Genomic DNA, 21203 nt, shown 5'->3' on the forward strand with positions numbered 1-21203 from the left:
CCGTTTATGAAACATTTCCACTTGTATTACCTCCTGTTATCTTCACAACAATCCTGGAAATGGCCTGGAGAGGTCACGTTTTCCTTCTTGCCATTTTCCAAGTGAAAAACGGAGAAGCAGGAAGTCTGAGTGACTCAACCACATTCCTGCCCCTAAGACTAGCCCCTCTCCCTCTGGTTGCAGACCCCATATTTTTTCACATCACATATTCAACATCCTGAGGGAGCAGGTGGGTTAACAAAGCCATTGACTCTCACATTATTTCAGGGGGTTTTTTGCCTGGAAAGGAAGAGGGAGACTTAAGGGTCTTTGTTTACCCCCATAGTCTGAGGATGCCAGATTGGTGAGGACACGGGTGCCCCACTCGCCCCCTTTGAAGCAGCACGCGGCCAAAGCCTGCGTGAGATGCTGCTCAGTGACGGGTGGCTGGAGCCCACAGCCCCACTGGCCTGGGCTGGGCCCCTGGATAATTCTAGACCCCAAAGCCTTCCCATGTCCCTGTGGATCAGCTGCATCACAACAAGGAACTGAGGGAGAGGAACTCCCCCGAGACTGAGCTGACATCCCCTCGGAATATGGAGGTAATTCTTGTCACAGCTCCAGGAAGATGACAAAGCACACAGAAGGAAGTTCAATGAGTCACAAACCCCCAGCTCCGGAATACTAAGCAGCTCGGTCTCCATCTGACAGCTGGGGTACGCGGAAGCCATGTCTGTTTTCTCTCCAGCTCCCTCTCCCTTCCTTGACTAAAAACAACTTAAGAAAAAAAGAACACCAACAAGTCGCCCTTTCTGAGCTTGGTGAGGGCCACAGATTTGTGGCGAGGAGGTACAGTTGGCCCCCAGACACGTGGCCCACGTTCTCTTTGTGTCTCTTCCTAAGGATCGGGGTTGTATCTCCTTTGCCTTCACTTAAGTAGCAAAGAAAGGGCAGAAAAGGGGAGACGACAGAGGAAGCAGCTAAACTGCATAGAATATAAGCATACTCTTCTCCAGCATCTTCCCTTCTAACCAAGACTTTATGAAATGAGGCTGGGAATCTCTGACATCCCAAGAAAGCACAACATACCATACAAGATAATCACAAATAATTTGGGATGTAATTTTCTTTAACACCAGCGCATCACAAATTTTCTGCAGCCTGGGCACTCTTAATTTCTCAGTATGCTCTAGCAAAGGTACTTTTCGTAAAGCTCCTGTTCTATGGAACGCAGGCGGCAAAGATAATTTGTTAATCCGGGCTCTGAGGTGTATCAGAGCGATCCACGTTTAAGACTATGGTGGGGCGGGGGGGGGGCTTTGTTAACTCTGGACAATTTTTCGATGCCGCTAGAAGACTGCACGTCTGAAGCAAAATGTCACCAACTAAGAGTAGTGACCTCTGTAGCGTGCCTTTGCTGTGCTGCTTAAGATAATTCACTCCTGCTCAACAAAGTAAGAGAAATAAGGAGGATACATAGAACTGGGTAGAGAAACAAGTAGCTCGTAAGACACAGGCAGAATTCACATAATGTATACGGTATGACTCAGTGGATTAGTAACCTCTGAGTCACGGTAGCCATAGATAAAGTAGGAAATGTGTGTGTGTGTGCTGAGTACAGAGGTGGAAGGATGGAAAATGTGATATTCGCAATGCATCCAATGTGTGTGACACCAGACATTCAAGGTGTACTAAATATACATGAGATATATGAAGACTCAAAGTCTTAAATCAGCCCCTGATTGGTGATCCCATTCTGGCTTCGAAAATCCTGTGCACAAGAAATGCAAAGAGTCCACGGCTGTGCCTCAGGCTACCTGGCGAGCTACAAGTAATGGCCAGGTGACTTTGGCCTTGAGGATTTCCAAGAGAGCAAGTGTATGATTGGCCCAGGCAACGTGTGTCTACTGAGCGTCCTTGCCCAAAGCTTGAATCTGATCATTATAACTGCACCCCCACAGGGAAGGCCAACGTGGCAGAGAGAGAAAACAGGCCGTACAAACACTGTGCCCCAAGATTCAGGTCGTTGGATCCCTCCACCAGCTTATACTCTATCCTAATTGTTTTAATCACCCCTATCGCTCTCCTCTTGCTTCTCACTATGTTTTTTACATGACTTAATAAGCTATGTGATTCATGTATCTTAATTTGTTGTGTGAGTCTTTCTGTTTTAGGACCTCTAGGATTGCCTGGTAGTGGACTTGGAGGCTACCAGGACATCAAGGTCATTCCCCACATGACAAATTTGCAGCAGGACCATGCACACAACAGCAATGAAAAAAGATAGCTTTGAATTTAATTGCTGTGTACTAAGCAACATTGTATGCATTTTGTATATATCATTCTAAAAAAATCTTTATAATAGCCCTATAAAGTAGAAATTAATACTTACATTTTATAGATAAGGAAACTTATCTGTAAGGATAAGAGAGATCAGGGGCACCTGGGTGGCTCAATGGGTTAAGCCTCTGCCTCCGGCTCAGGTCATGGGACTGACCAGGGTCCGGGGACTGAGCCATGCATTGGGCTCTCTGCTCAGCAGGGAGCTTCCCTGCTTCCCTTCTTCTCTCTGCCTGCCTCTCGGCCTACTTGTGATTTCTGTCAAATAAATAAATAAAATCTTTTTTTTAAAAAAAAAGGATAAGAGAGATCAAATAATGTGTCTAAAATGACACAACTGGGAAGAAATAGAAAGATGATATGAGTTAGGGTCTGACCCCAAAGTTATACTCTTCCCATTTTGGGGGAGGCCAGGCTATTCCCCCATATCCTTCTCAGACCTCCCCTGGACACTGTATTTAAAATCTACCCCCCATATTTCCATCCTTCTCCTAGGACCATTTTTTTCTTCATATCATTATCACCATCTAATGTAACTTTCTTACTAACTTATTGCCTGAGTCCCCCACAAGAACGTAATATCTGTGAAGCAGGGTGTTTGCCTAATTTATTAACTTCTGCTTCTCCCAGTGCAAAGAAAAGTGCTTAGCACACAGTGGATATTCAATGAATTTCAACTGAATGAATGAGTAGATCCTATTATTGAATTTTTTCTAGATATACTTTTGAAAATAAAATCACAGTCTCAAGATTGCCTTTCAACCAAACAGATGAACCCTGGAAAATCTACGATTACACTAATTGTAAAGGACATGGAGGACTTCAGAACAAAATTGCAGGCAGAAACGATAGGCTTTTAGAAAATCCCACTGCCAAGACTGTGCCTTGATTTCCAAGTGGTCTCACTGAAGACCCTGGTTGCCTCGGCAGCCTGACCACCTTTATTTTCTTTTCATCACATTATAATTTCAGGACTTTGGATTTCTCCCATGGTCGCTTCTAAGAAGAAATGCAGAAAAAAGTGGAGTTTTACATATATGTACGTTATACAGGGCATTCTAGAACAGGGGCTTGTTTGCCTCCTGAACCCACCTTGTTAACTCATTCAGAAGTCACGTTCTGTGTTGCTGCCCTGCTCAGGTGAGGATCCTGAGCCTCAGTGGGGTAGTAACTGCACTGGGTGTACAGTCTAATAAGTGGTAAAGCCAGGATTTGAAGCTGTGTCCCCCATCTAAGGTCCTCCAGTCTACTTTGCAGAAAGAACTGTCTCAGTGAGAAGGAGGCCCACAGTGAGCAGCAACACGAGATTTTCTAAAAAGCCATATCAGAGACGAAGTGAATCCAACCATCCCCAATGCTATTTCTTAGAACGGATGAAAGAAATTTCTCTTTTTGTTAAATGACTTGTTGTTTTGTAATGTATAAGACATCAGCTGACTAGGTCTAAAGAAACAGTCCAATTTTTGGTGAATTTGCAGTTAAAATGCAAATAAAACCGATTTAATAAAATTGGAAGATTTTTTTTTTTTTTTGGCCACAGGGTTGGTAGGTTTTGGCTCATCCTCTTGGATATGAAAATCATTTTCGCCAAATTAATTTCTTGAAAACTCAGCTGTCCTGGCCTTTCAGACCAGAAGTCTAAATTGATCTGATGGGCACTAGAGGCTCTCAGGAGCATCCTGGCCAGGGTCATGAATGAAATGCATTAGATAATTTTAATTTGATATAGGAATCCTCAGGGTCAGCTGAACTGCCAAAGAATCATCCCTCCATTCATTTCTACTCATTTAGGTATCGGTCAGATTTCTGGAGAAAGACCTGGCATCCTGGAGATGACTGCCAGCCACCTGTCCTCATCATCACCCAGAAATATGTTGAACCAGATCAGGGACCAGAATGTTGGTAGATACCAGGAAACCAAAATAGGTTTTCAAGTAGAGAAAAATAAAGTTAGATCTATTTAACTTTAGAGTTTCACTCATGCAGTCACTCAACTCTTATTCACTCATTCATCCCATCGTTCATCCATCCATCCACCCACCCACCCACCCACAAAATAAGTATTTATTGAGCACCTACTATGTGTGTGGTGCTCTGCTAGACTGGAAATACAGCCTACAGACCTGCATGTGACCAAATTCAATTTTCAGTAGCCACATGAGTCTATTAAACATTTGAAATGTGGCTGATTCAAATTAAGACGTGCTATAAGTATGAAAATCACAACAGATTTCAAAGACTTAGTGTGAAAAAAAACTCACTAATAATTTTTATATTGATTATATGTTGAAATAATATATTTTATATATTGGGTTAAATTGAAAAAATATATGTGTATTTTTAAAAGATTTTTTTATATTTCAGTAATCCCTACCTCCAGTGTGGGCCTTGAACTTATAACACTGAGATCAGGAGATGCATGCTCTGAGGCAGCCAGTCACCCCTAAAATATATTTTTACAATTATTTTCGTCTGTTTCTTTTTACCTTTTGAATGTAATTAATAGAAAATTCAAAATACACATATGAATTGTATAACATTCACTGCTGCTAAGGACTATTTGCATATTCCTTCCTGCTATTATTATGTCTTGAAGAAAGACTGAGAGTGTCTTACAGGGAAGATAATACAAATGCAGAGCGATGACCCATTGTGTTTAGGTGATATTTCTAGGTTTTAGGTCACTAAATTTTTGTTCTGAAAACTTTGCTTTGGATACTAAATAGCCAGGGCCAGTGTTCTGGAACTAAAAAACATGGAGAAAATTGGGGATGCTGCAATGTTTGTTACTTTCTGGTATTTTCTGAGCTGTCATTGAATATCCTAAATTCATGATTATCCATGGATTCCTGCTTGCATATAGGGACACCAAGCAAGATGGCTTAGAAGGAAGTAAATACTTATGGAATGGGCTATTTGACATGATGGTATTGTGGGAACTAAGTAAAGATAACTTCGATCTTGTCTCTCTTATTTAAAAAAGACATCTGGGGGCACCTGGGTGGCTCTGCTGGTTAAGCCTCTGCCTTCGGCTCAGGTCATGATCCCGGGGTCCTGGGATTGAGCTCCACATCGGCTCCCTGCTCCGTGGGGACCCTCCTTCTCCCTCTGCGTCTGCCCCTGTGTGTGCGCTTTCTCTCTCCCTGTCAAATAAATAAAGTCTTAAAAAAAAAATAAAAAGGACATCTGTGTTGTTTATGTCTGTATTGACCTGCTAGTAGGAAAAATAAATAAATAATTTGAATTGTCATTAGGTTGGGAATAACACCTAATGACTAAGGGAGTGTGTGAGATTAACCAGTTTTGGCAAAAAAGCTCTAAATAAAAGTTAGAAGGCTTAATTCCAAATGTTTTTAAATTAAAATTTGATTTCCTTTAAAAATCATCATCTTTTCAGATCAACATATTGGTGGTATTTCTTTTCTCCTTTCCAAAAAGCTATGCAAACAAAAACACTTCCCCTCTTTTTTTCTGTCATTCACAAGTAGCACATGGTTTTCAAACTTCTTTCTTGCCCTCTAGTCATGTTCATAACTTCCTTTCTGGGGTAATGAGAAGATTATAGAGAGAGAAATTAGCCTGATACTTGGAAAAGACAGAAAACTAAACCACAAAACTCCTAGTCCAGGTCCTCAGACACATGAATGCTCCATGTCCCTCCCTGTCTAGCATGACTCACACTGGAACGAAGTTTCTTTTGTCTAATGAGCTCAAGAGAAGATTCTGAAATACACGCTGGGATTTATGGAAATGAGAGAATGTAGCATAGAGTGCAAGGAACTGTCACTGACTCTACTGGTAAGAAAACAGCAGCATAAGAAAGAAGAAAGGGGATATCGGGCTGATATTTTTTTTCTGGGATTGGAACACATGGCATCGATGCCAGATATTGTAGCAGAGACAGATGGCATGGCAGATGCTGGGAAAGAAAAATGACTTACTACTAAGTGAACCAGAAAAAATAAACAAGGAGGGCAGAGGGGAAAAAGTACAAGAGTTCCCCTCTGTTTTCAGGAACATTGTCCCATGCTGCAAAATGTAATTGCATCGCATAGGCTTGTAGATTGCAAATTAAGTGTCTTAACCACTTTCTCCACAGACAGCACGTTTGGAATTATAGCTATTCTCTCAGGAGGACTCCTTTTTGTCTATTGCTTTTCCAAGGAAGGAGGGAAGAAAACAACTAATTGGATACATGATGCCTATATACAATGAAGAAGATGTTACTGCTATCTTTTTCTGGCTCAGTTCGTTGCTATAGGATACATAGAAACTGAATGAAATTCATCTTCGTTTATTCTAGAAGCGTTCCCAATTAACATCCTTTCAAGGTGCAAATCAAATGATTGGGGTTGGCATTTTAATAAACTTAAATCAAAGTTGTTTAAAACATGTCCTAGAAAGCTGGGCTGGGCTCTCTCATTAGGTCCCTGGGGTTTAAAACAGGTGCCTCACCGAAATTATAGCTTAGCATGTGTTGTGGCTCCATGGAGTTGACAGGAATGGTTGAAACCAATAAAAATGATTTTCAAATGCTAAGGGTCTAATATGAGCTACCCAGACACACACATGCAATACAGTGCCAACATACGTAGACTGAATATATGAAAATTCATCACCATGCACTTGGCCGCCACTGTTGCATCACTTACATTAGACAGGAATAGATGTAATCAAGCCTAAAATTGCCAATGTGAGTTGCTGAAATAAAAGTATGTGAATACGAAGATATTAAGGATTTTCTGGCCACTGCAGAAAGAAAAAAAGGAGGGTATGGGGGGATGGGCAAACTTCCAGTGATGATTTTGTCACTATATTTGCAGAGGAAATGGAAAACTAATTAAAGACTGTAGAGTGGGGCCCCTGGGTGGCTCAGTGGGTTAAGCCTCTGCCTTTGGCTCAGGTCATGATCCCAGGGTCCTGGGATCCAGGCCCGCATCGGGCTCCCTGTTCAGCAGGGAGCCTGCTTCCTCCTCTCTCTCGGCCTGCCTCTCTGCCTACTTGTGCTCTCTCTATCAAATAAATAAACAAAATCTTTAAAAAAAAAAAAAAAAGACTATAGAGTATCATTGACTAACAAAGAACTACTGTATGCTTTGGAAGGGGAATTCTGATTATATATAATATTTATTTTCTGTACTGTTTTTAGAAATACTAATAGCCCTCTAACGTAGACTCCATTGCACATGTACAACCTTCACTCACGCGCAACTCATGACTTAGAAACTTATCGCAAAATGAATCTCAGTAACAACGTGGAATCCAGAAATAGCTTAGATACCATATTCTTCCATTTTTAGGGGAGCAAATGTACCCAAGGCCTCCTGGAAATCCCTGTCTGGTTCTCATTTTCTTCTTATTTCCCATTTCTTCTCTCTATTGCCCAGATCAGCGCTGCCCTCTGCTACAGTAAAGTGGAAATCACTAAATGCCGAGACTAAGTTTCCAGAAACTTGGATCACACCGGCATCTCCACCGGTCCCACCCGGGGAACAAACGAGTATCCTGAGTTGGAGGATACCCATTTTCTGAAAGCTGGGGAGAAATGACAGGGAAGGGAGTTCAGTCTGGAACAAATTCGACTTAATGAATTTCTGTGGTGTTTCTGTGTTAAATCCTCCCAGAGGAATAAGACTTCGAGCCTGATGGGCCAGCTAGGAGTGGATCCCTTCTGTGGAGGGTGGGGAGACCTGAGTATATTCCAGCATGAAGGGGTGGACGGTGGCAGAGCTACAAAAATGCCATGTTCCTTGATCTTATCATCAAGTACAAACTTCTATTGTTTGGCCTCCTTCCTTAGACTTCTGGACTTGGACAGCCCCTCTTGACAACATAGCTTGAGAAAATGTTCTGCTTTGTGGAATTATTATATGAGAAACTTGGGGAAAACTAACATATTCTCCAATTCTAGCAAAGGCTGGACAATGCTGCAGTTACAAATTCTATCAGGTAGCAATTTTGTATTGTTAATGTTGTTGTTTGTTTGTTTAGCACTACAAAACTCCCTTCTACTAAATTTCAACCCATAATCAGTGTTCATACAACAAACACCATTATTTTGTCAATATCACATAGCTTAGAGCTTAGATCCTAATTGAGAACATCCTCCTTCTGTAGGTATATCATGCAAATTACAATGTTTTCTGTTTGAGAGAGTCCTGCATTATATCTCTAAAATTAGACATTGGGGAGGATGCACAAAATGGGTAAAATGAAAAAAAAAAAAAAAAAAAAAGACCCGGGAAAATACCAAATGTTTTTCTATCCTGTACATGGTGTAATCACAAAGGATTCTTTTCCAACGAGGAAAATAGTGGCACTGAGGCACTTAAAATAGGAAGCAATTTCAGTTTCACAGTCCCCACCAAATGGCATTGTATTTAACACTTTTGTTCATCAGATAGTTTCAGTGTTCTCTTTCAATGTGTCATTGAGGAGAATGTGACATCGTATTATCCTTGCAATAAGCACTTCGTATACTAATAAGATGTTTATGACTGCTTTATGAAATACCTATTCTTTGCCTTGATAAAAATATGCATTTTTATGTCATTTCTATGGATAATTCTTATTATGAATTTCCGACACCAATATTGCACTATGATAAACTCCTGATTTACTCGGAGTTGAGAAAGCAGAAATCTAAGAGAAAGTTAGATATATAAATATATATTTTTAACCTTTCTCTGTAGTTAACAGATAAATGGCAAGGAAAATAACTTCCGTAATATATATATATATATATTTTTTTTTGGTCAGCAACCTACAGAAAAATTCATATATACTTTCATATATACAATCATTTGTAACTTCTATAACCTCTATAACCCGATAGCAAGAATAAACCTTTATAGAACCCGATTTATTATGAGATCCTAGACCACCTTTTGAATCTTCAGGGACAAATTTATCTTCAGTGTAATTTTGAATAGTAAATAGAATTTGTTCTATTCTAATTCTTTGGAAATGTGTAACTGTATGTCATATTATAAGCCTCAAATGACCAGAGCATTGTTTTTTCCTCTTATTCCCCAAATATCTTTGTTCGTTTTCCCCTCAGGTAAGTCTAATCCATAAGACTGTAAATCTCAATTAACTAGAGCATTCTAATATATCCTCCTAAATGATCTTCATCCTCAATCACCTTAGGTAGTCTAAATAAATAAATGTAAGTTGAAGAAAATTTAGTTTTAGGAACATTCTCAATGTTCCCACAGGAGAGACCTGACTATTGTCCTCAAATAGTTGTAACAGAAAGGGAATAAAATGTTGCAGCTTCTTGAGAATCAAAACCCAAACTGCAATGAAGAGTCTCATTTTGAAGTAGTCACTCCTATAAAACCTCCGTTCACAGTATCACTTAGAACCTGTTACCACAGATCCGAAGCTAATCAGACTTAGTCATTACAAAAGAGGAAGATCGTCAAGGGACTTCCTCCAAAATAAGATGGCTGGGTTATAAACTCCCCTTCCAATTAATTTTATTGTTTCAGTTGATGAAATTGCAGAAGTGAAATGAACCTGGAAAAAGTGAGCACTGTGGCCAGCAGAAGCCACAGTCCCAATGCCTGGGAACTCTTCAGAAATTAATGAAGAAGCCGATGCAGAGCTCTGGCCTTGAGGGTAAATGCTGTGGCCGAGAGACATCGATGGGAAAGGTTTCCATTTTCCCCTTTCGATCAAATCAGTATGAATATATTTCATTTCCTACTGTTAGTGAAATAAGTCATCCAGTTAGAATCAATAACTCTAGAGTCTTCTATCCGATTTCTTCACTCACCTTCCATGGGGGTGTTGCTGTCCGGTCGATTGGCAAAGACTACGTCCACGTACTCCAGCTGTAGCCTCTGGAGGGAGCCCTTCAATCCTGGGAACAGAGGCAGGAAAAATCCAAAAAGTACAAATGTAAACACTGTCAGAAATAGTTAAAAGTTTACGAGACTCTTAACTCTAGCAAACAAATTGAGGGTTGCTGGAAGGGAGATGGGTGGGGGGATGAGGTAACAGGAGGATGGGCATTCCGGAGGTCACGTGATGTGATGAGTACTGGGTGTTATATGCAACTGGCGAATCCCTGAACTCTATCTCTGAAGCTTATAATACCTCATATGTTAATTGAATTAAAATAAAATAAAATAAGATAAAATAAAAATAAATAACGTTTGGCTTCCTTCAAAAATTTACTTAAAAAAAAAGCACAGTATTAGTTTCAAAAAGACATTGAATACAATGATGAATTAATTGGCCCCTAGAGCCTTTAAACAATATATCAAAGGCTGACTTTAATCTCAACAAGAAAAGTCTTATAGGGTGACTTAGTTCAGTTAAGCGTCTGACTCTTGGTTTCAGCTCAGGTCATGATCTCAGGGTAGTGACCTTAGGGTTATGAGATCGAGCCCTGCATCAGGCTCCACACTCAGCTTGGAGTCGGCTTATGATGCTCTCTCTCCCCCTCTGCCGCTCCTTCTCTCTCTCCTTCTGCCCCGGCCCCCTGCTCTTTCTCTTCCTCTCTCTAAAAATAAATAAATCTTAAAAAAAAGAAAAGTCTTATAACTTTCTCAATAGTTTTAGTACTCCTACCCTGCCAGAAAACACATACTCAGCAAAGTTTGTTCACTGTGACTCATTTGTGGCAATATCCAGGAGCAAAGTTTAGAACAAAAAGTAGCCTAAGAGTTTAACTACTTCTTCTTGAAAACTGCAAATTACTTTCATGTTATGAATGACTTAATGGGCTTACAGTGGGATGGGATATATTTAGTGCTCATCAAAAACATTAAAATGGTATAAATCAGAAATAAATGACTGCCAAAGCCATCTTCATATACACACGGGTTGTAACAGGAATAAAAGGGTTGGCAAATGAAGGTTTTGCTCAACCTTTTACTAATTGAAACAAAGTTTGAAGAACCTTAAATATAGCTGAGCTCTACCATTTCTATTATTCCCTGTTCTTTGGGGAAAGAAGCAAAAAGAGAAGCTATAAAGACTTAGATAATATAAAGGAGAGAGTGAGAACTTAAAAAAAAAAAAAAAAAGTCTGGAACCAATAATCTAAGTTTTAGCCCTAACCATCTGGTCACATTCCTGTGAGTACTCAGGAAAAAAAAAATGATTTAATTTCAGTAAAATTAATACTTCCCTGAAATAGAATGTATTGTATATAATATTATGCAACCAAAAGGATGACAGTTCAAGAATCATTTTATCTCATTTCCATGAGGCACAGCATTTCCTTATCAGCCTATTTAATTCCTCAGGAAGACTGGTGGTTTTTCTCTTTTTATTATAGGCATAAAATTAATTGCATGTTAAATGAGGCTCTTATAAATTTAAATTTGGCTCATTTAAATTTGATTTTTCAAACTGGTTTACCAGCCAGCCACAATTACTTTTCTGACAGGAAAATGAAGTGCTTGGATATAGTTCCGGAAATATTTTTCATTCATTGAGAAAGGCTTGTCTGGGATGGTGGCTTGTTAAAAGAAGCATTGATGAAGAGATTAGGGCAGACAGGTGTTATAAGGTCCAATGCCAGCTCTCAAAAAACTGCAGTGACTTTCAGGCCTGGGCTATCGTCAGCTCTCTGAAGGGGCAGCTTGAAATTTACCTTAAAAAGCCCTATGATATGAGCCACTTTTTGGAAGCAATTATATGTACTGGAGGAAGTAAGAGGAGGACAGAATAACCGAACGGATAATGGGGTAGCACAGGTTGGGAAGGTTGGAAATCTATACTCTAGCGTGCTGTGGGATTCCACCTGGGTTATTTCAAACCCCCCTGCCCCACCCGATTTGGTGACTCAGGTCTCTGATCTGCAGTGGAGGTAACAACACACACTACCTTCAGGATCATGCTTCAGGAGAGCAAATAAAACCAGCTTTCAAGCACTTTGTAAAGCACAGTAGTCTACAGAAATGTGGCGATTATCACAGCGATGCTCACATCTGGGAAATTCAGAATGAGAGGCGTCAAAGGCTAAATGCTAAAGACTTCCCTTGGACCTCCTGGTTTTGGAGCGAGGCATTTAGTGACAGTCCTGGCCCTTCCTGGCACTGGAAGCAAGTGTCTCCCTTTCTGATGAGGCCTCTCCCTCCAGGGTCTCTTCCAAACAGCTCAGCATGGGCTGAGAGTAACCATGAGGAAAAGCTGCAGCTGGCTCAGCCCCTTTGTGGTGCTTGTTGGTCAGCGGGACTGGAGTCATTTACCCTCCCATGCCCTAAGCATGCACTAAATCCCAATGTGATCCCCAAACTGTGCTGGGCTCTGGGCGTATGAAGATGCACGGACACTGTATGCATTCCCAAGGAACAAACAGTGCACGGTGAGAGCACATCAGGCACAGGCTCATCGTCGAAGGTAGTACTGTGTGCCCGTAAGTGATGGCATGCGCTCCATATGAAGGTGATTCTCAATGTAAGTGGTCATTCCAAGCCGCTCAATTCTTTCTCTGGAAGGCACTTTTTCCCTTTGATATTTAGGCTGAGATTCAGGTGTATTCGTGTGAAAACATGAGAAATCATGTGTTACATCTCGCCAGCGATCCATTCTGAAATGAAGGAGCAGGAGACTGTGCCTCCAAGACATCCTGTCCCCAACTTTGAAAATCCTAATCACATCAAGCCTTGAAATCCATGGTGCCAATTCTGGGTTTTACGCTCTGTAAGATGGCAAAGCGTCGGTGTGGGACTGGGACGTGAGGAGTTAAACAGGGGAAATGACATTATCGGATTTCCATTTTGAGCTGAAGATGACCTGGAGGAGGCCAGGAAGAGGTCACAGTGCTGGGGCAAGTGAGTCAAGTCGGGACGAAGTGTTCAAATTCGGGACAAGTTGTGTAAGTAGAAATAAGGGGACTGGCCAGTGTGCAGGATACAGAGTGCGGAGGTCAAGGAACCAAGGGTGACTCTCTCAGACTTTTGGCCTGAGAAGTGAAGGGATGGTTACTAAGACAATCAAGTCAGGGGGAAAGCAGACTGGTGGGAGCCACAGAGGTCGGAGCGGCACGTTCGTCAAGCACACGGAGCTCCTGGCAGTTGGACAGACCAGCCTGGCTTTCAGAGGCGAGGTCTGTATGTAGATGAGGCAAAGGGTTTGGGATCTGGTGTGCTAATCTGGGCTGGCCTGAATGACCTTGCTGACATCTCAGGCTCTTTGGGCCCTGCTTTCCTCATCCTTCCAAAGACAAGCTAGATTGAAACGATCTTCGTTCTTCAATCTTTCATGTGACCACAAACCAAATCAGGCACTCCTGCCCTTTCTCATTTGCATGCTTTAATTGCGCAGAGACAGTTAAATTGTAGCAACATGAAGACACGCTCAACGAATGTCCCCTTGAAAACCATTTAGGGTTGGTCTCCAATAAGCAAATAGTCCTGTTCTAGCTCCACTTAGTAATGTTTGTTGAACACTGGCTTGGGGCCAGGTATTGTTTCAAGTTTAAGTAGATACCCAAAAATGCGTTAACCTTGGCTTCAGAGGGCAATCGGGGCCACTAATCATAACCTCAGGCAGGCTACGGGCCCACTGCAGGGAATGCACTTGCTCACAGAGCTTCGGACATGAGCCTGTCCCTCAGCACTAACCCAGGGTCTGTGGGAGTGAACACAAGAGAAGCAAGAGAAAAGCTCTCTGTCCTTGAGGAGATGTCTACAAGGTCACTGGCCATTCCTCACAAGTCCACAGGATACTAAATTGTGTTGCGTAAAGAAAATAGCTTTCAAGTGACTATAGTAAAGAGAAATCGAAGTTTTTCTTTTAGGTTCTGAACAGGAACTGTTTTGTTCATAAGGTAAACTTTAATTCAATGTAAACCTACTTCATGGCTTCTAAAGAAATGTGCCCGTTCCAGAACTTAAGCAGGCTGGTGTGGTCAGAGATGGATCAGGGGCTCCGTGTTGCCTGCTGAACTGTATAGGAACATGGAAGTCAGTGGTCTGGAGATTCTGCGAGGGTTCTCTTCAAACATGTGTCCACACATTTGCTTTCCTTTCAAGCTTGAAAAAAAATGTTGCCTTAACCGATGAGCACTTTTTCTGTATATAATTTTCTGCCTTCTTCTTGGCAGACCTCTCCATCATGACTTGAGATATGTCTCCTTATTATTTTTTAAAAATTTGTTTGACACAGAGAGAGACAGAAAGCAAGCACAAGCAGGGGAAACAGCAGGCAGTGGAGAAGCTGGCTCCCCGCCGAGAAAGGAGCATGATGTGGGGCTCCATTGCAGGACCCCGGGATCATGATCTGAGCCAAAAGCAGCTGCCCAACTGACTGAGCCACCCAGATGTCCTGTGTCTTCTTATTTTTTATATAGACTGTGCTGTATTAGAATAAGTTCTGTGGCTGCTCCTCCCGTGATGAACTATGGTTACCCTGAGTGGGTGACTTCAGTTTAGTATGAACATGGAACACTGGGAAGGAATTTGTGGTGAAGCCATCTGTTAGGAAATTTCCTTTTTCATTGAAAAAAATCATAAATTATCTTTTTAAAATAAAGGTTCAGAGAAGCTGGGTTTGGCATTTGCCATTCATTAAAAAGGTCTAAGCAGTTTCTCAGATTATTTTCCTCTCCTACTCCTCAAATCAAGATAGTGAGTTTGTGGTTTGGATCACGTAACAAAACGGTCATTCACCTGAAGGCCAAATATACACTCAGACACAGCCTTTGCCTATAAAAGCACACACACAGTACACCTTTGTCTTACAGTTTGACTTACCAAACTATTTCTATTCTTTCCTATAAGATACTAAGGAAACTTGACCTGCTAATTTTTAAAAAATATTTTATTTATTTATTTTGATAGAGAGAGAGAGATCATAAGTAGGCAAAGGCAGGCAGAGAGAGGGGGAAGCAGGCTTCCTGCTGAGCAGGAAGCCCAATGCAGGCCCGATCCCAGGACCCTGAGATCATGACCTGAGCTGAAGGCAGAGGCTTAAACCACTGAGCCACCCAGGCGCCTCTGATCTGCTAAATTTTAACACTGGCAAAAATTGGGACTTAAAGAATGTTTGTGGAATGGCTGAATGAATAGACTTTCAGAGCTAGAGAGGACCTTGGGATTCTAAATGGATACAGTAAACCTCCCATTGTGAAATTTCTACCTCCTCCTTGTGAATCCAAGGAGCATGTTGTTCCTGACTGGATCTAAGTAAAGGAACTTGGGTTCACTGAAAAGGTCTTTCATCTGATTTTTTTCGAAAGTGCATTATGTACAAGTCAAGTTCATTTTATACTCTGTAAACCAGCTCAGGTGGCCAAGGTCACCGGCTCTTAATTGACTCGAACTCTATAGGAATTGGACCTCTGTCTTGTCCTCTAAGAACACTTTCTAAATTTAATATGCATAAGAATCTCCAATGTTCATTAAGGCTACCGTCATCACAAAACAAGTATCAATGAAACCCAAGGACAATGATTTGTAAACTTCTTCCAACTTTATTTTGGGTCTAGAACTCTCATGTCTCCTCCACACCCCACTTTGTTTCCCTGAAAATTCACTCAATTCCCTAATTTCAGCCTGCCTGGAACTATCCTTTCAACTGATGCTCTTGGACTCGTGAATATCTTTGTCTTTGGCTGAAACTATGAACTACAAAATAAATAGTAACAACACACCTAATAAATGATCCCAATTCTTTAGTCACAGAAGTTTGAAATTTTGTGTTAAAGTTTGAATCTGGGTCAGTTTAAATTTCAGCTGAACTGGTTTATCCATCCTGAGAGATCAGCTCCTCAGAGAATTCCTGACTTGTTTAAAGGGACAGAGAGTTTAAAGTATTTCTGTTACATTGTTTGAGGCTTAAAGAAAATTGATTTAGAAGAGAGAATTTTGAAATGATGAGCACACTGGTAAATATTAAAACAATGGAGATTCAGTAAAAAGCACAGCAACTCTGACCATTCTTTTTTTCCTTGATTTTATGTTCTCCGTTGATTGCCATCCTGAACCATTTCCTGAATCTCTTTTTTTAATTAATTAGATTAAAAAGAAAAGAGGGGCAAGAACTTTCTAGGCAACACACTGCTGCCTTGTTTTTCCGCTTGGTACAACAAGCTTACATGGATTATTTCTTTTTAGGGGGTGGTTATTTCTCATGGTACATGACTCAAGTCACATGGGCAAGTGCTAGAGCAGGAATGATGACAGTTTTAAGAGACAGGCTGGGTTTTACTTTGCAATATCAAGTTGGACACCAAGGCCTGAGAAGGGATTTAGTTTGGACTGGAATCGGAAAGCTTTTTCTAGTGCTAGAATGTGCTTGTTCATTGTGGTGGTCTTAGAATGTTACTTAGTAAAGGGCGCCCTTATCTATGGTATGAAGACTAACAGTTGCACTATTAAGAATGATGATGATAAAGACAAAAATAACATTTATTAAGTGCTTATTACGTGACAGATACTGTGCTCAATGTGAATTATCTAATTTCATTCTCTGTATAGTAGCGTTGCGAGGGAGGAATATTTATAGTCCATTGTATAATCAAGGAAATGGAGGTTTAGTGAGGTTAAATAACTTAGCTCATTTATGACATAAATGACATAGCTCATAAATAATAAATGTACAAGCTCATAAATGACACAGTTGAAACTTGAACCACTCCTTGTTTGGTTTCAAAACCCAGTGCTTACAAATATATTAAGAATTAGTTAATGAGAAATACCAAACTCATCCAAAAACTCTGAACAACCGACTGATATAATTATAACCATTAAACAATTACATACATGTGAAATATAAATATAAACATATTTTCCAAGATCTGGCTTCAAAACTCTCCGTTTTATTCTTAATTTTTAAATTAAAAAAAAATCTCTATGTCCAATGGGGGGCTCAAACTCACAACACCATGATCAAAAGTCACATGTTCTACTGATTGAGCCAGCCAGGTGCCCTCAAATTCTCTATTTTAAATTAAATGATTGAACACCAAAATTATTTTTTTTCCAGTGGAAATCTAAGATCTTTCCAAGTTTTCTTTACAGGATAATAAAGATCTCTAACTTCTAAACTGCAGTGACTATCTTCAAATTCAACATTACCCTTTTTTTTTTTTTTTTAAGACTTACTCGTTTATTTGAGAGAGAAACAGAGAGTGAGTGAGCATGTAAGCATGGGGAAGTACAGAGGGAGAGGGACAAGCAGACTCTTCCCCACCAGACGCCTGCTGAGCAGGGTCTCAGACTGAGGCTGGGTCCCAGGACCCTGAGATCATGACAAGCCAAAATTAGATGCTTAACCAACTGAGTCACCCAGGCGCTCCTCAATGTTATCTTTTAGATTAGGTTCATGGGGAGGGAAAAAACTTCACAGTGAAATGACAACCTGGAAGAAAATATTTGCAACACATGTAGCTCACAAAGAGTAAACATTATTAATACACGAAGAATCCCTGAAAAATTAATGAGATCAAGACACAAAAAACTCAAAAGAAAACTAGCTTAAGAACATGAAGATTTGGTTCCCAGAAAAACAAGCACAAAATTATAAAAAGTAGCTCAAACCATTTATAACTAAACAAAACCAGCTCATCCATCAGATTGGTATATTCCTTTTCAGAAAATAATTTAAAATATGTATTATTCTTTGACCTAACGATGCCGCTTCCAGTATCTATCACATTTACATAACGATGGCCATTTGTATAATTCTTTATAATACTAAAACCAAGAAATAACCTACAAATCATGTGTAGAGTGCGTATGTATGTGGGGGTGCGTGTGTCTAAAATTATTTTAATTGCAAAAAAAGTGGCTTTTTTTAGGTTAATATGTACAGCTTGATTCCCCTGGTTTCATACTTAAGTTTTTGTACTTATAAGAAAATGTGGATAGATAGATAGATAGATAGATAGATAGGTAGATAGATAGGAAAGAGATCAATTTAACTGTGGGGACAAGTGGGGAAGGACATGCCCCAGACTGTCACACTGTGAAATGAGATGAGGTAAGCTAAGGGAATACTTCTTTATTTTTATTTTTAAAGTTTGTGAGATTAGATAGAGCACATTTCATGTTTTTATTGACTTTGGTATTTCATAAATAAAACCAGTTTAAAAAAAAAAAGAAAAAATCATCTGTCTTCATGATTAATTATGAATCTAAAGTTATAAAAATCTTAGATCCGTATAGGTGCATTTAACATTTTTGCTTTATTGCAACAGGCGCAGGTGGAACATTTTTGTTATATGTAGATAAATAAGAAATACATAAAAATTTCTCCCAATTCCCATAATCCTCCCAACGAAGTTGAGTACTGTTCTATTACATAATGGTTCTAGAAGACCATACTATTTCCTGTTTATTTCTAGTCTCTACAAAGTTTTGAGTGCCATCACAAAAGCAATGGCTCCATGAATCAATAACTGAGTGGTAATTTTTTACAATTTTTAAAAATGTATATAGTACTCTTTAAAAACTATCATAGTCTCAAAAACTGTATGCCAATAAAATGGACAACCTAGATGGATTAGATAAATTCCTAGAAACATATAACCTCACAAAACTGAATCAGGAGGAAATAGACAATTTGAATATACCCATTACTAGCAGTGAAATTGAACCAGTAATCGACAAACTCACCAAAAACAAAAGTCCAAGACCAGATAGTTTCATAGGTAAATTCTATCAAACCTTTAAAGAAAAGTTACTACCTATTCTTTTCAAATCCTTCCAAAAAAACAGAAGAGGAAGGAAAACTTCCAAATTCATTCTATGAAGCCAGCATTACTCTGAAATCAAAACCAATAAAAGACACCACTGAAAAAGACAACTGCAGGCCAATATCTCTGATGAACATAAATGCAAAAATCCTCAAGAAAATATTAGTAAACTGAATCCAACAACACATTAAAAAAAATCATTTACCACAATCAAGCAGGATTGATTCCTGGGATGCCAAGGTGGTTCAATATTGCAAATCAATCAATGTGATGTATCATATCAACAAGAGAAAGGATAAAAAAATGTATGATCATTTCAATAGATGAAGAAAAAGCATTTGACAAAGTACAACATCCATTCATGATAAAAACTCTCAATGAAATAGGTTTAGAGGGAACCTACCTCAACATAATAAAGGCCATATATGAAAAACCCAGAAGTAACATCTACTCAATGGTGAAAAACTGAGAGTTTTTCTCCTAAGTCCAAGGACAAGACAAGAATGTTCATTCTTACCCTTTTATTCAACACACTACTGGAAATCCCGGCTAAGGCACTCAGACAAGAAAAAGGAATAAAAGGCATCTAAACTGGTAAGGAAAAAGTAAAACTGTCACTATTTGCAGATGACATGATACTATATGTAGAAAACCCTAATGACTCCACCAAAAACAATGACTAGAATTGAAAAACGAATTCAATAAAGTTTCAGGATACAAAATCAATATCAGTTGTATTTCTATTCAACAATGATGAAGTAGCAGAAAGGGAAACAATTCCATTTACAAATGCACTGAAAATAATAAAGTATCTAGGAATCAATGTAACTAAGGAGGTAAAAGACCTATACCCTGAAACCATAAAACACTGATGAGAGGAACTGAAGATGACACAAACAAATGGAAAGATATTCCATGCTCATCAACAAAGAGAAAAATTTTGTTAAAACATCCATACTACCCAAAGCAATCTACAGGTTCAATGCAATCTCTATCAAAATACCAATGGCATTTTTCACAGAACTAGAACAAATAATTCTAAAACTTATATGGAACAAAATATCCTTAATAGCCAAAGCAATCTTGAAAAAGAAGGACAAAGCTGGAGGTATCACAATCCCAGATTTCAAGATACACTTCAGAGTTGTAGTAATCAAAATAGTATGGTACCAACACAGAAATAGACACATGGATCAATGGAACAAAACAGCCCAGAAATACACCCATGAGTACATGGTCAATTAATCTATGACAAAGAATGCAAGAATATGCAACAGAGAAAAAAAGTCTCTTCAACAAATGGTTTTGGGAAAACTGGACAGCTACAGGTAAAGAACGAAATTGGACTTTCTTAGACCATACACAAAAATAAATTCAAATGGATTAAAGACCTTAATGTGAGACCTGAAACTCTAAAATTCTTGGAAGAAAACATAGGCAGTAATCTCTTTGACATCAGCCACAGAAACATTTTTCTAGATTTCTCTCCTTTGGCAAAGGGAAAAAAAAGCAAAAGTAAACTATTAGGACTATACCAAAATAAAAAGCTTTTGCACAGTGAAAAAACCATCAACAATAAAAAAAGACAGCCCATCAAATGGGAGGAGATATGTGCAAATGATATATCCAATAAAGAGTTAATATTCAAAATATATAAAGAACTTGTACAACTTGGCACCGAAAAATATAAATAATCCAATTTAAAAATGGGCAGAAGACATGGACAGACATTTTTCCAAAGAATATATTATTTATTTTTAAATAAAAGTATCATAGTCTTAGCATATGTCCATACAAAAGCCTGTACATAGATATTCGTAGCAGTATTATTTATAAGTAAAAAAATGAAAACAACCCAAATGTACATTAACCGATGAATGAATAAACAAGATGTCGTCTATCCATGCAATGGAATTTTATTTGGCAGTGAAGAGGAATGAAGCGCTGACACCTGTTACAACATGGATGAACATTATGCTGAGTGAAAAAAGCCAGTCACAAAGAAGTACATATTGTACGGTCTCATTCACATGAAATATCCAGAATTGGCCAATTTATACAGACAAAGTAGATTAGCGGTGGCTTGGGGCTGTGGAAGAGGGTAGGGAGAGGTGGGAAGTGACTCCTAGTGGGTACTAGATTTCTTTGTAGAGTGATGAAAACGTTTTAAAATTCAATTTATGGGCGCCTGGGTGGCTCAGTGGGTTAAGCCGCTGCCTTCGGC

At 39.4% G+C, this 21203-nt stretch overlaps 1 protein-coding gene across 4 annotated transcripts in view; it reads right to left on the minus strand.

Annotated features, from left to right (window-relative positions):
* KCNAB1 (potassium voltage-gated channel subfamily A regulatory beta subunit 1) overlaps nucleotides 1-21203 on the minus strand; it is a 392865-nt gene that overhangs the window by 50672 nt on the left and 320990 nt on the right. For all 4 annotated transcript variants that reach the window (XM_046001738.1, XM_046001739.1, XM_046001740.1 and 1 more), the window contains one exon: nucleotides 10100-10186. In XM_046001738.1, the coding sequence (XP_045857694.1) occupies nucleotides 10100-10186 (87 nt within the window). The remainder of the gene's footprint in view (nucleotides 1-10099; nucleotides 10187-21203) is intronic.

Source organism: Meles meles, chromosome 4 (genome assembly GCF_922984935.1).
Source record: "Meles meles chromosome 4, mMelMel3.1 paternal haplotype, whole genome shotgun sequence".
In the NCBI taxonomy this organism is placed as follows: domain Eukaryota; kingdom Metazoa; phylum Chordata; class Mammalia; order Carnivora; family Mustelidae; genus Meles; species Meles meles.